Source organism: Penicillium macrosclerotiorum (genome assembly GCF_028827735.1).
Source record: "Penicillium macrosclerotiorum strain IBT 26536 chromosome Unknown utg000002l_segment0_segment0, whole genome shotgun sequence".
In the NCBI taxonomy this organism is placed as follows: Eukaryota; Fungi; Ascomycota; class Eurotiomycetes; order Eurotiales; family Aspergillaceae; genus Penicillium; species Penicillium macrosclerotiorum.
Window position 1 is genome coordinate 13,412 of NW_026643082.1, and position 14,626 is coordinate 28,037.

General features: G+C 37.5%; 1 protein-coding gene across 1 annotated transcript; it reads right to left on the reverse strand.

Moving 5' to 3' along the window:
* Positions 1 to 13,045: 13,045 nt before the first annotated feature.
* fgaOx3 (chanoclavine-I aldehyde reductase easA) lies at positions 13,046 to 14,170 on the reverse strand (the record flags this gene model as incomplete). Its single annotated transcript, XM_057072890.1, has 1 exon — positions 13,046 to 14,170. The coding sequence occupies one exon, from the start codon at positions 14,168 to 14,170 to the stop codon at positions 13,046 to 13,048; it is 1,125 nt and encodes a 374-aa protein (XP_056936531.1).
* Between the last annotated feature and the right edge of the window lie 456 nt (positions 14,171 to 14,626).

Genomic DNA, 14,626 nt, shown 5'->3' on the forward strand with positions numbered 1-14,626 from the left:
AGAACCTCGCCGAGGACGATTATCTAGTAGTCGTAGATTAGCTACGAGAGGATCGACGTATAGTTCCCGAGGAATATCTACGCGCCCTACGTCGGGCTCTAGAAGCGGGCGGCCGCGTACGACACTAGTACCGAGTCGAACTTACGCCGAGGTACGGCGTGCTAGACGATCGCGAGGCTAAAGTCCTATATAGCCCGGTTAAGGCGGCGCGGGAGCGCGGTCGACGTTGCGATAGACGGGTCCGGGTTATTAAGGTAGTCGATTAGCTCGTCGACAGCCTCGCCGACCTCGCGCTACGCCTCGAGCTAGCGGTCGCTAGGCCGGAAGAGGTCGTCGCAGAGGTAGCCGTGCTCTACGACCCGGGCCTAGTAGCAGACTAGCCGCTACTACGTGTCGATATAGCGCTAGCGCGACTACTAGTTCTAGAGTTCGGAGATAGGATCCTACGACGTCTACCTCCGCGTAAACGTATTAAGTAGGCGGGCGTTCCGGCAACTAAGGTAGCGAGACTCCCGGTGCTAGTCGTATACGAGGACGGTTATCGTCCTCTCGAGCACCTACCGTACGCTCTCGCAGATTAGGAAGAGACTCCGCTCCCCGTCGCGGTACGGGAGCTAGTAGCTAGGGCCGAGCTCGCTTAGCTCGAGGCCCTAGAGGTGGATCGCGATCCCCGTCCGCCGGATCTATAGCGTGTGCTCGGAGACGTGCTAGGACGCTTCGAGAATAGTAGACTCGGGCTAGGATAGCCCCTAGTAGTAGCGGGCGAGGATCTACTCCTAGTTATTCCTAGGGACGGTCGAGGAGAGGCGGGTTAGGGATAGAGAAGAGGAGGGGGAGAGGATTGAGTAGATAAGGAGGGTATAGAGGAGGGAGGTTAGGAAGTGGAAGAGGGGAAGGAGGTACGGGGAGGTTAAGAAGTAGTAGGGTAAGGATATATATATTCGGTCGGGTTAAGCTAGTCCCGGAGAATCACCGCGAAGTAATACCGGTGCTGCTTCTGTTTGAATAAGGTCTAAAAAGTAGCTTAGCGCTATAGAATCGTGCCTTGCTAGGTAACCTGCTACTAATAGGTCTAATTATAGTGCTGTCGTGTTACACTACTATTTGTTAAGCGAAAGGGACAGTTAGGAAAATAGCAGAGGAATCCAGGTACAGTCGGGAGCCCCTGAATCTCGTTGATCCTATCGGACGGCTGCACTACCTTAGTATAAGAGGTAGCGATTAAGTCAAGCCTGCTTGATCTTTCTAGTACTTTCCGATAAGAGGATTTTAAAGAATACTCCCGTAGTAGATAACGAGAGAGGTTCTGTAGAGTATAGCAGCTTCTATAGGTAGTACAGAGGATAACGCGGAATTAAGGGAGAATATAAAGAAATTCCGGTAAGACTAAGATTCCCTCTCTACCTATAACCGTGGAATCTAGCAAGCTGAAATTTAACTAGGACATTGCTAGTAAGCAGAGATATAATAATTATAAAAAAAAAATCATATTCAGCAAGTATTAAGGGAAGGAGAGAAGATAGGATTAACAGGGCCGATTATGCGATTTTCTAGGCCGACCGAGCCTAATTCGGCTGACCGCCTACTCTATAAGCCAATCAGATGATTAGGGGTTGAGATATGCTCGGTTAATCAACGTAGACTAGATATAGGTCTTCTTTTTGAAGTCGCCTACACAAGTCCTTAAGGTCTGTACCTACTTCTGTAGAGTACGCCTATTCGGAAGCACAAGCTGACTATACTTGCGTGTTAGGGAGACGGCACGCTCGCCCGAGCTCCCCCTAATCGATTGCACTAATCGATTTAACCCTATCTTTGTTTTCTACGAAGTATAGGAAAAGTAAGGTGAGTTTCTTTATAGTCAACGACTAGACCCTAGTAGTACGGTAATTAGTCGTCTGCGCTTCGCTAGCTAATCGTTAGCCTAACGGCGAAATTAGGTTAACCTCTATAAGGTTACTCGGTAGCTATCGCCGAGAAGGTCTATCCGCGGGATTATATTTCCCTGCTCGATATTTTATTACAAAGTTAAAGGGGGTAAGGCTTAAGCACTATCTAGCTTGCCTCCTATTAAGTTTTCCTTGTTTTATAAAGGCTTGTAGATTCGTATAATCTGAATATACTTTAATAGGAAACGTACTACCTTCTAGGTAGTACCGCTAATATTTAAACGAATAAACGATAGCGAATAGTTCCTAATCCGGCGTCCTATATAGGATTTCGGCACTAGAGAACTTACGTAACTAAAAAGCTACTAGATACTAAATATCTTGGTTATCCTATTAGGATAGAATCCCTGCTATTACACTATTCGATATATCCGTTTCTAACCTTATCGGTTTTAGCGGATTAAAGAACCGAAGAAGTAGTGCTAACTAAAAGGCCGCGATTAGGCGACGAAACGCTACCCTTTCGTTAAGGTTTAGCTCTACTTGACCTAGTTTTCGCCTATTTTTGCTTCCTTTTAATAGATTAGTAAGGGGTAGAGCGATACGGGAGTAATCCCTAATAAATCTGCGGTAGAAGTTATAGAATCCTAGGAAAACCTAGATATCTCTATATAATTTTAGTAATTCCTATAAAATAATATCGGTAACTCGGCTAGGGTCTATCGATATACCTTTTAGGGATATAATAAAACTAAGAAATTTAACTTATTCCGTATAGAACGTGCACTTACTAAGTTTCGTATATAGTCCTCTATCTCGTAATCGCCGAAGGACCTCTTATAGGTAATTTATATACGTAGCACGGTCAGGTAAAAAGACTAAGATATTATCAAGATAGGCTACCGTATAGGTGTTAAGAAGCCTATATAATATAGTATAAATATAATTCTAAAAGGTTGCAGGCGTATTAGTTAGGCCGAAAGGTATAACCGTATATTCAAAGTACCTATAACGTATATAGAAGGCGGTTTTCTATTTATCTCCTTCCTTAATACGGATACGATAGTAAGTATCCTAGATATTAATCTTGCTAAAGATCTTCGATCTAGTAAGCCGGTCTAAAATCTCCGAAATTAGGGGTAAAGGGTAACGATTCTTGATCGAAACCTTATTAAGATCTCGGTAGTTAACATAAAGGCGTAGTCCTCCGTCTATTTTAGGGACAAATAGGATAGGAGCTTCTACAGGGCTTTTTAATTCGCGGATCTAGCCGTTCTTAAGGTTTTCGTCGATATATTAGCGTAGTTCCGTAAGCTCTTTTTGCGATAAGGGGTAGATAGGGCTATACGGTACCTTAGCGTCGGGAAGAAGATTAATTATATAGTCGTATTCGCTTAATAAAGGTAGGGTCTTCGAATTCTATAAGGAGAAGATATTATAAAAGTCTGTAAGTTCGTTTAGGAGTCGGTAGGGGTCCGGTATAGGTTCGTTTTCGTCGCGATCTATTAGTAGCTATATTTCTTTAGGTATCTTGACTATAGTAAAGACGTATACGTAATTCCTAGTTGCCTTATTAAATCGTTCCGGAGAGAGTATCTTAACCAAAGAGGTTCCGAACTACTAAAGACCGCTTCTTCCTACAAGATAGATATTAAGGTCGTAGATAGTAGTTATCGATAGGAGTAGTAGGCTCCCGCTAAGTCGTAGGTCTCGGTTAATAGCTATATATACGCGGTTAAATCGGCGGGTTATCCTCCTTGAATTAGTAGCGGTTAGTAGGATATTCTATACGCTGTAGGTAGGTATTCTATGTTAGTTAACTATATAAATTAGGGGTTTAGTAAGCTTAGTCGCTTCTAACTAATAGGTTTTAATAAATATATAGCTAATAAGATCAACTTCTACTCTACTATCTAGATCCGCGTAGGTTTCGATATCGTTTCGGATAGTAATCGAAATATAAAATCGAGTTCAGGTCCCTACTAAGGGAGATAGAGATAAAGGCGTAGGGTCTACTCTATCTCTAGGACTTTTCCCTACTATACCGCCTGAATTGTTACTAGTTTAGGGTCTTAAGCCCTAGGGTAGTAGGGTAAGTAGTACTCTTCGCTTCCGTATTTAAAATATCGGGTTCGTTTTCCGTCTTCCCTAATACGATTAAGTCTTCCTCGTAGGGGTAATCCTTTAGATTTATCGTTTCGGGTTCTCTTATCTCGGGAATCTTCTCTTTTAACCGTAGATTTATAGACCGTAGAAGATATTAATTATTTTCGTAAGGGTTTCGTTAAGTTATCGGTTCGTTTCCTTTTACGTGTCTATTCTAATTTTTCTAGATCCTAGAAGTAGTAGGTAATATTAATTATATCTTCGCGGGATTCTAGAAGTTTAATTACGTATCGCTAAATAGTTGTTTATAGGTTGTACTATAGCTTAGCAAAGTAGGAAAGTGCTCTTTCTTTCTTAGCCGACCGTAGAAAATACTATTCGAGAGTATCTAGTTATATATAGAACTCTCTAGGATCCTTATCTCTTCGCTAAAAAACCTTTTCTAGCTATCCTATTACTTCTAATTCTAAGCTTACAGCGTTTTTAATTAGAGTAAGGGTCTACTCCTCGAAGTAGGGCTAATCTTCCTTTATATTTCGTTAGAAGGTCGGAGCCTTTTCTTCGATATATCGATACTATCTCTGCCTATATATTTAATCTATATAGCTAATCGCTCCTAGGATCCGAGTTCGGTCGTTATAATATTTCTTAGGGGCTCCTTTAAATATTTATTATAGGTTAAGGAGCTACTCCTAATATTATTAAAGTAAGGAATTAAGTATAAATTTTAGAAGGTCTTTAAATTTAATTTCCCCGTCTAAGAATTCGTAGAGGTTTCGGCTAGGATTTATAGAGGATTCTTAATTACTCTATAGTATAATCTAAGATTTTAGAATCTCTACTTACTCCTATAGCTCTTTAAGCTTCTATAGTTTTTTAATAGTGTCTTAGGTTACTTAGAGTCTAGTATTAAGGTCGGTCGGTGCTATCTATTGCTCGGTAGATAGGCTTAGAGGGTTAGCCGTTTCTTCCGTCGAAGAAGTAGAGCGAGTTCTTAGCGCTATCTTCCTAGGTAATCGAAAATAGAAGAAATAGAAATTATTAGAGAATAACTACTTATATAGGGTAGAAAGCCTATCGACTAGGTAGGAAGATAAACGTTAAGTAAGGAAAGCAAAATACTATTTCTTGCTATTATAGATCTCTCTATAATCCTTAATTTATATACAAGCTTTAACACTTTTCCTATATAACTAAGTAAAGACGATAGATTATATTATAATATACGGTCTAACGTAGCCTCTATATATCCGAGATAAGTAAAGGCTATAGAGAAGAGGGGTTCACGAATCCCTAATAGAAGGGCACCGAACCCTTAGGGTCTTGTAGGTTATGTATCCTTGTTAGGGAGACGTAGGGCTGTTATAACGAAGCCTGACCGATAAGGTGTCGAGTTGACACCTAAGGCGTGAAGTTGGGAATAGCTTCATATTGCAATATCATATGATAATTTTAAATTAGAGTCCTCCGATTATTATAGCGAGTATATTCGTAGTAGCTCTTCGAAGTACACTATATCTAAACCCTCGTACACTAACACTAAGTAGCGTCGCCTTATCCGTATATAGGCCGATATCGCCGAGCAGTGCCGCGCTACTCTCTAGGCTAGTTAAGAAGCTATAGCTCGTTTAGCTCGTTTAGATCGCTATAAAACACTACTTCGAAACCGTGCTAGTAATTTTATTACTCGTGATTATAAAGATATCGCTAAGCTTAAGGAGCTCGAGCGTCGCGAAAAGGAAGAGTTAGAGCGTCTCGAGAAGGAGCGTATCGAGGCTTCTACTCTTAATAATCGTGGAGTAGAGTCTAGTACCGCTTCTAGATATAACGATACTACTCTTTCTACGAACTATTAGGTTCTCGCGGCGACTTCCGACCTTCCTAGTTTATCGTAAGTCCTAGGGTCTTCCGACTTTATATAGGATAATATAGACGCTTTTTTATAATCTCCTAGTTACGGTTCTATTTCTAGTGAAACCGTCCTACTAGTAGTTAGTAAGCTATTAGGTTCTTAATAGGCTCCTATATATTATTATTAGTATTATATCCTTTCTACTTAATAAGATAGTAGTGTTTTCTATTAATTCGTTTTTTATCTAGTATTTCTTCTACTTCGAATTCTTTATCGAGTTCGATCTCTTCTCCTTCTTTATTATATTAAGCGTTCTTAGGTACTAGTTCTAATAACGATATATAAAACGTCGGATATATCTTCTTTATTCTTTCTAGTAGTTTTAATCGAAAATTTACTTCGCTAATCTTTTCTTCGATTTCGTATAGTCTAATTTATAGGTAATTAAGTTTTACGCTTAGTTATTTTATTTTAATATTACGTTTTAGGAGGTAAACCTTCTCCCTCTTTTTTAGATTAGGTCCCTCTAATCTACCTTTATCGTAGTAGAGTACTATCCTATTACTAATAAACTCTATATCTCGGTATAGCTATAGGTATAGCTACTTTAATTCTTTTACTATTAACTAGGCCTCTTCCGTAATAGGATAGTTTCTAATTAATTCTCTAATTATTATTAGATTTCTTCTATAATTTATAAAGAATAGAGTTTCTCTAGTTATTATATTAACTACGTTATTATATACGAACTAGGCTAACGGTAATAGTGTAACCTAGTTATCTTAAATATAGTTTATATTTATTCGTAGATATTACTCGAGTATCTAATTTACTCTCTCTATCTATCTATTTATTTATAGATAATAAGCGGTAGAGAGTCTATACTCTACTCCGATTAAATCTATTAACGACTACTAGAATTTTAATATAAAGAGCTTATCTCTATTACTCGTAATTCTTCTAGGTATTCTATACTTTAAGAATACTTCTTTTAATAGGATCTACACTAGTTATACTACGTTAATTATCTCCGTAGTTAGGATTATATAGGTATATTTTATAAGTCTATCTACTACTACTAGGATTATATCCTATTCTTAGCTTTTTAGTAGTTTAGTAATAAAATCTATCGTTATCTATTCCTATAGTTCGGTTAGTATTTCGCTCTTTTATAGTATTCCGTAGAGTACGTACCTCGTAGGCTTATTTCGTTAGCACGTTTCGTATCTTTAGATATATCCTATAACCTTTCGTCGTAGGTTAGGTATAAAGTAGTTTCGTAATATTTATTCTATTATCCTTTCTATTCCCGTATATCCTCTCGTAGGGTTATTATAATATTATTTAATTACTTCTCTACGTAGCGTTATTAGAATATATATTAGTCCGTATATTAGGACTAATCCCTTATTTATCTAGATAAGGTTTTCTTTCTCTAGTTTTACTAGCTTATTAATTATTTCGTTATTCTTAGTTACTTATATAAGCTATTATATCTATTCGGATTCTTATACTTCGCTTATTATAGCAAGCGTTTAGTAGTTATATACTAAATACCCTTTATCGTTAGTCTTAAATACTATATATTCTACTAGTTCGACTCCTTCTTAGTAGTCCGGTCTTCTACTTAGAGTATCTACTTAGCTATTAGCTATTCCCTTATAATATTCGATCCTATAGTTATAACTTACTAAGACTTCTACCTATCGAACTTATTATCTTATAAGTTCCTTAGTCGTAGTAAAATATATTAGATTCTTATAGTCTAACTTTACTATTACTTAATATTTTACTTCTTCTAGGTAGTATCTCTATACTTTAAACACGGAGACTATTACTAATAGTTCCTTATTATAGATATCGTAGTTAAGCTCTATAGGGCTTATCTTTCGTAACTAGAAGGCGACTAGCCTTAGGTTATTACCTTCTTTATCTATAGGTTAGAGTAATCTTACTTCTAGCGTATAGTCTAATACGTCCGTTTCGATAGTAATTAGTTTTTCTTTATTAAATATCTTTATAATTTATTGTTTTATAAAGATCTCCTTTAATTCGTTAAAGGCTTTCTCTACTTTAGGCGTCTAGGCCTATTAGGTATCTTTCTTAGTTAACTTATTTAAGTTAACTATAACTTTTCTAAATCTCTCGATAGATCGTCTATAATAGTTATATAGGCCTAGGAACTACTAAACTTCTTTTATATTCCGTAGTATAGGCTATTTAGTAATACTTCTTACCTTCTCTTTCTCTATACTAAACCCTTCCTTAGTAATTATATATCCTAGGAATCCGGTTTCCTATATATAGAACTTATATTTAGATAGCTTAAGGTAGACCTTAGCGTCTAATAATCGTCTTAATACTATCTTATTATATTTAATATATTCCTCTAGGGTTCGTGAGAATACTAGGATATCGTCTAAGTAGGCGATAACGAATATATTAAGGTATTCCTTTAGTATATCTATAATAAATTATTAGAATAATACTAGTATATCGGTAAGCCTAAATAGTATTACTAAGTATTCGAATAGACTATAGTAGTATCTAAATACTATCTTCTATTCGTCTCCTTCCGTAATTCTAATTCGGTTATACGCGTTAGCTACGTCGTATTTCGTAAAGTATTTTATACCTACGAGTATATCTTAGATCTCTTAAATTAGTAGTAATAGGTATCGATCTTTCTTCGTAACTCTATTAAGTTATCGGTAGTCTATATATAGTCGTAGCGATCTATCCTTCTTTTTAACGAATAAGATAGGAGATCTAGCTAATAATTTCGATAGTCGAATATAACCTTTTCTTAGGTTTTTATCGATATATTCCTTTAGCGTCTATCGCTCTTTCTCGGATAACTAGTATATTTTTAAATATCGTAGTTTCGTGTTAGGTACCGTAAGTCTAATTTTATAGTTAAATAGTCCTCTCTCTAGTAGCTTACCCTCTAGTAGTAGCTCGAAGATTATTCTAAATTCTTTATATTCTACTAGTATAATCGGTTCCTTCTTAGTCGTATATAAGGCCTTCGATTCGTAGTCGATTATAACGTAGTCTCGTAGTTTATTATCTATTATATTAGGTCTCTATTCTATTATAAGGAATACGCTAATATTTATTATATTATATTTCCCCTATACTCTACCCCTAGGCTAAGATTCACCTTTCTCCGAATAGGGATCTTAATAGGTACCTACTTTCCCTAGGCTAGGTCCTTTCTATTTCTTCTTTTACTATTATTACTCCTCTTAGGAGACTCCCGACTAGATCTAGCTAGTCCTATAATATTCGTAGTTATTAAAATCGATTACTTTAGTATTCTAATCTATAGTAGGGTTATATTTCCTTAACTATAGTATCCCTAGAACGATATTATACTTTCTAACTAAGGTAATATCGAAGTTAATTATTTCTAGGTATTATCCGATAATTATTATTATAGGTCTACTCTTATTCTTAATTAGTAAGCCTAGTCTTTCTCTATTAAGACCTACTATCGGTATAAGGTCTCGTTTCCTAATCGTGTTAATATTATTTTACTAGTAGTATTTTAGGCTTATAAAGTTTCCTACTACTCCCGAGTCTATTATAACTCTTATAGTTTAGTAGTTTAGGTTTACTTCGATAACCTAATATTTACCCTATATTATAGCTACTAGTTACTATATTTTTATCCTCCGGTTTCCTATCTAGAGTCCTATAAATTCTCCTTTCTATTATAGCTTGCTTATCTATATATAGGGTTTAGGTTCGATACCTAAGTCGAGTTTTCCCTATATATAGATCCTATAGTTATCGTCGTAATACCCTATTATCGCTTATTCGTAGTACTTTAGGTGTTAAGTATACCTAATATATATATATTTAGGGTTAGTATATAGGTATCCCTTTAGATAACGCGCTATAAGTTTATCGGCTATCTATCGTAGGTTTTTAATCTTATCTCTAATACCGGTAATACTTTCTAAGGCTACTTACCTAACGTTATCCTTACTTTCTTTATCGAGTATTCGCTATACTTATAGCTTGAACTCTTTAAGACTTATATTATCTTCTTCGCTTATTTCGTTAGCGGTTATAGGGAATTCTTAAGGTATCTCTAGGATTTCTAGTAGCGTAGAGTACGTTAGAGATTTTAATATCTATTCGTACTCCTTAATCTCTTCCCTCTTACTATCTATAGGGCTACTATTCTTCGTAGTAAGATATTAAGCTTAGCTTTAGCTCTCTACACTATCCTCTTTAATAGATAGGAATTATTTCTTTATCTCTTCGCTTATAAGGGCTTCTTCTCGCTCTAGTAGTATTCGTCGTCTTAGTTTTCTCTTCGTTACTTATCGTAGCGTTGTAGGTCCTAAGTACCTAAATAGCTAGTTAAAGTCTAGATCTTATAGCGTTATAGTGACCTATATCTTAGGTACCTCGATATTCTTATTAAGTATTTACTTAATCTATTATTTAGTCTACGCCTATTAGGCGTTCTCTCGTGCTAGTTCTATAATTTCCTTTATCTTACTAGGATCTAGGCTAGTTCCGCCTTAAAGTATTCTCTCTTATTACTCTAGTATTAACTTCTTAAAGAGTCGTTCGTATTAGGTTATAGGTCGAAACTCTTCCTAACTCTATTCGTATTCTTAGGTAGTAATCTACTACTATCTCTAATCTTTATTACTTATAGCTTAGAGTTCCTATACTCGGATACCTATAGTATCGTATCTGCCTCGATTATCGGATATCGCTCTTAGCTATTAGGTCCTCTTCTAGCCCTAATACTAATTCTCTTTCGGCTTATTACCTTATCTACGCTATTCTTAGTAGTCCTTAATATAGTATCCTAGTTTTCTATATTTAAAGTATAGGTTTTTCTCTTTCCTTTCTACTTATTCTCTACTTAGGAGTCTCGCTATATCGAGCTCTATTAGTCGTAGTCTATAGAGGTCTTCCCTCTTTAGCCTATATAACTATTAGTAACTTAGTCTACCCTAACCTTATCTCTATATATCGATATCTCGTTTCTACGCTTATCGGTTATAATATTAATTATTAATCCTAATAGCGGCTTCGATTAATTTATTTAAGTTCTCGATAGGGTCTATTCGTACTAGTTCGTCTTTAACGTATAATTTAAGTCTATTATTATAGTATAGAATAAGTACGTAGTCGTCCTATCCTAGCACTACTACGTACTATATAAATTTAGCTATATAGGCTAAGGTCGAATTAATTTATCGTAGTTTTCTTAGTTTTCGTTCGGCGGCTTTCTTTATATTAATATCGCTAAATATCTTCTCGAGATATTTTTTAAACTAGGCGTAGTAGGAGAATATCGTTATAGTAGTTCCTATCTACTCGCTCCTATCCTTCTTATAATATTCTCTTACGTATAGCTCGATCTACTCCTAGGCCTTCCTCTTAAGGTAAGTTAATATAAAAATTACCTTACTAGGTTCTATAGGCAGCTTCCCTTTATTTATATAGATATATATATCTATCTATATTAGGAACCCCTGTAACTTAGTATAGTCTCTATTAAATAGTTCCGCTTTAGGAAGTATAAGAGTTACGTTAGCAGCGCCTAGTAGTACTAGTACTATAACTTACGTATCGAGCTATTCGAGGTAATCTTTAGTATTAGCCCCGAAAGCGTTTAGTTATTCTATAAGGATCTTAATACTTTTCTTAAGCTAGGCAATCTATTCGTCTCGCTTATTATCCGAGTCTAGGTCTAGCACCCGTAACTAGGTAGTCGGTAGCACTAGTGCCTTCTTATTATAACTATCTACTAGAGCTATAATACTTAAATCACGGTTTAATAGATAGGGCGTTAATTATATTACGCGCTACTAACTAGTTAATGTAAAATATATATTATCGTAACGTACCTCTTTTATAACTCCGACGATCTATCTCGTAATCGTACTATTGCCTGCTCTAGCCTTATATAGACTCGGATCTATAGAGTAGACTAAAGACGTATATAGTTAAAGGGCGCCTAGTCAGTCGACTAAGTAGTTATATAATAACTACTAAGCGTTCCTTCTAGTTAGAGTATATCCTTATATTATACCGTGAGAGTATCACGTCTCTTAAAGATAGTCGAATGTCTAGTCTAATTATAAGTAATAAATATAACTCGTAGTAACTATAAGTAACAATAGATAAATCAACGCGAAGAACTAAATATATATAGGTGAATAAGTGTCCTTATATATCCAGTCCTTCATATCCTAGGATATACTCGGTTCATATCCTAGGCTATGTTCCGATCATAGCCCTGGCTATAATATCACGTGACCTTAGGTGTTACTGCCTAAGTCCGTTCCTGCTTATTGTAAGCAAGATCTCTCGACACCGCCTTGTTGCAGAATCCATTAGTTCAGGCGTGTCCATTTTTAGCATCCTAGGGGTGGGGTCTGTAACACTTTGCTTACCTCTGTTATATATAGGCTACATCAGACCGTATATTATAATATAATCTATTGTCTTTGCTTTAGTTATATAGGAAAGTGTTGAAGCTTGTACATAAATTAAGGATTATAGAGAGATCCATGATAGCAAGAAATAGTGTTTTGCTTTCCTTACTTGACGTTTATCTTCCTACCTAGTCGACAGGCTTTCTACCCTGTACAAGTAGTTATTCTCTAACACTAGACCATAATAGTAAGTAGATCTATATTCTATTATCTAGTAGGATATTATAACCAAGTCCGATTTTTGGAAATTTCAAATAGATATCATATAGGCTATAATAATCAGATTCCAAAAGGAGACTCATGTAAGAATACCTCGAGAATTCTCTGTTAATTGTTACTACTTTTATTCTGATAAGATGATTTTGAAGGGTATAGTTTAGGTCACATTTTGCTCTATATATCATAGAACTTTGATTGATTGAGTGAATGAAGCAATATAGTCCGAGTATCTACTTCCCATGCTAGACGATCAAAAGGCAGGATAAATGTCTCAAGAAAAGTTATTGCACGGGTTCAAAAGATGTGCCACCGGCACGACATGTCCTAGAAGCAAAGTTTCCGGGTGCCTTGCTCCCAAAGAAACTCGAAGTAATTCTGTAGTGGTGTGATCCTGGCTAAAAAGGTATGTGATGATGGTATTTTTGAGCAATTTCCGCAATTTTGGGCAGCAAGGACAAGAAAAGGTTCTGGCTGGTCGATTGCAATAGCAGTCTGGTTTGTATCCGTTAAGATTCGTGTTGGGTCAAGAATTCCGCGCTAAATGGGTAGTCGAGATATCCAGTCTTTGACAGTGTACTATAGAAGGACTTTCTGTTGTACGCCTGCAGACTGATGCCAGTCTTCACTCGAAGGGCTAGGTCGGGGTTGGACACAAAATATCGACCGAAAGCCACCGCGATCAGAGGGTATCTTTCAAAGATCGTGTCGACCAGCTCACAAGCGGTGGAGGCATTGTATCCTCCGGCAAGAATGACAGGTTTGGATGGCCCCCACACTCGCACCAGGCTTTTATGGTGTGGGTCTGGATGCGATTTGGTCTCGTCTAGCCATCGGGAATTGGCGAGGTGGAGGTATGCGATGTCCATTTGCCGGAGCTCTCTCACGAGATATTCGAACTGGGGCATAAGATCGCTCATGGTACCCATTCCCATGTATTGACTCCACGGGGATAGCTTTATTCCAACATGATCGGCCCCGATGGCTTCGATGATGGCCTGCGTAATTTCGAGTGCAAAGCGTGCACGATTGGGAATACTACCGCCCCATTCATCCATACGCTGGTTGCAAGAAGCCTGCGTGAATTGGTCGACGAGGTAGCCATTTGCGCCATGAATTTCGACTCCGTCAAACCCTGCATCTATCGCATTTCGGGACGCTTTGGCGAAATCGGAAATGTATTCCTCAATCTCTTGTCCCGAAAGCTCGCGCGGCTGTGCTGCTCCGGGCTCAAGTGGCACAGCGCTACTCGAGACTAATTCCAAACCCTTAGCCTCTAACACACTCGTTTCCGCTCCTCGACCAGTAGCCCACAGCTGACAGAATATATAAGATTGTTTCGCGTGCACTACATCTGTAACCTGCCGCCATGCTTTGATTTGGGCCTCGCTCCAAATTCCTGGAACGTGCGCTTCACCATTGGCTTGAGGACTGACGTCCGTTGCCTCTGAAATCAGTAGCGTCCCGGGCATACACGCTCGCTGCTCGTAATAATCCTTCACGAATGGTAATATAACTCCATTCTCATCCGCACGGTATCGGGTCATCGGTGCTAAAACTACCCGCTGTTGAAGCCAATGCGACCCGATTGGCATGGGTTTGAACAGCCTGGATGCGGTGGATTCTCGTGTCATTGTGGCGCTGGTCCTCGAAATAGCCAATAAAGAAAATTCAAAGAAGGGGAACTGTTTTCTCACGATAGAATCAAGCTTCTTAAACTTAAATCCGCTCCCTTGATTGTTAACCATATTACATGTTTCCAACATACTCTCGAAGTCGCCCTGATCGGGGTGCCAAGACAATTTTCCTAGATTTGCGATCACCATGACACAGGAAATTGTCACTGCTTAGCCTTTGTATCGGATGCACACCCCGATGTTAATGTTGAACGAACAAAGAAACACGCTATGACATTGAATTAAAAAACAAAGGAAAAGGAGGACAAAAGAGGAAAATGTCACTGGTCAGCCCTTGCATCGGGTGCACGACCGGATGTTGATGTTGAACGAAGAAAGAAACATGGTATGACATTGAAATAAAAACAAAATAAAAACGGTGGGTTAAGTGGTTTCCATAAACAGTTAGTGCAT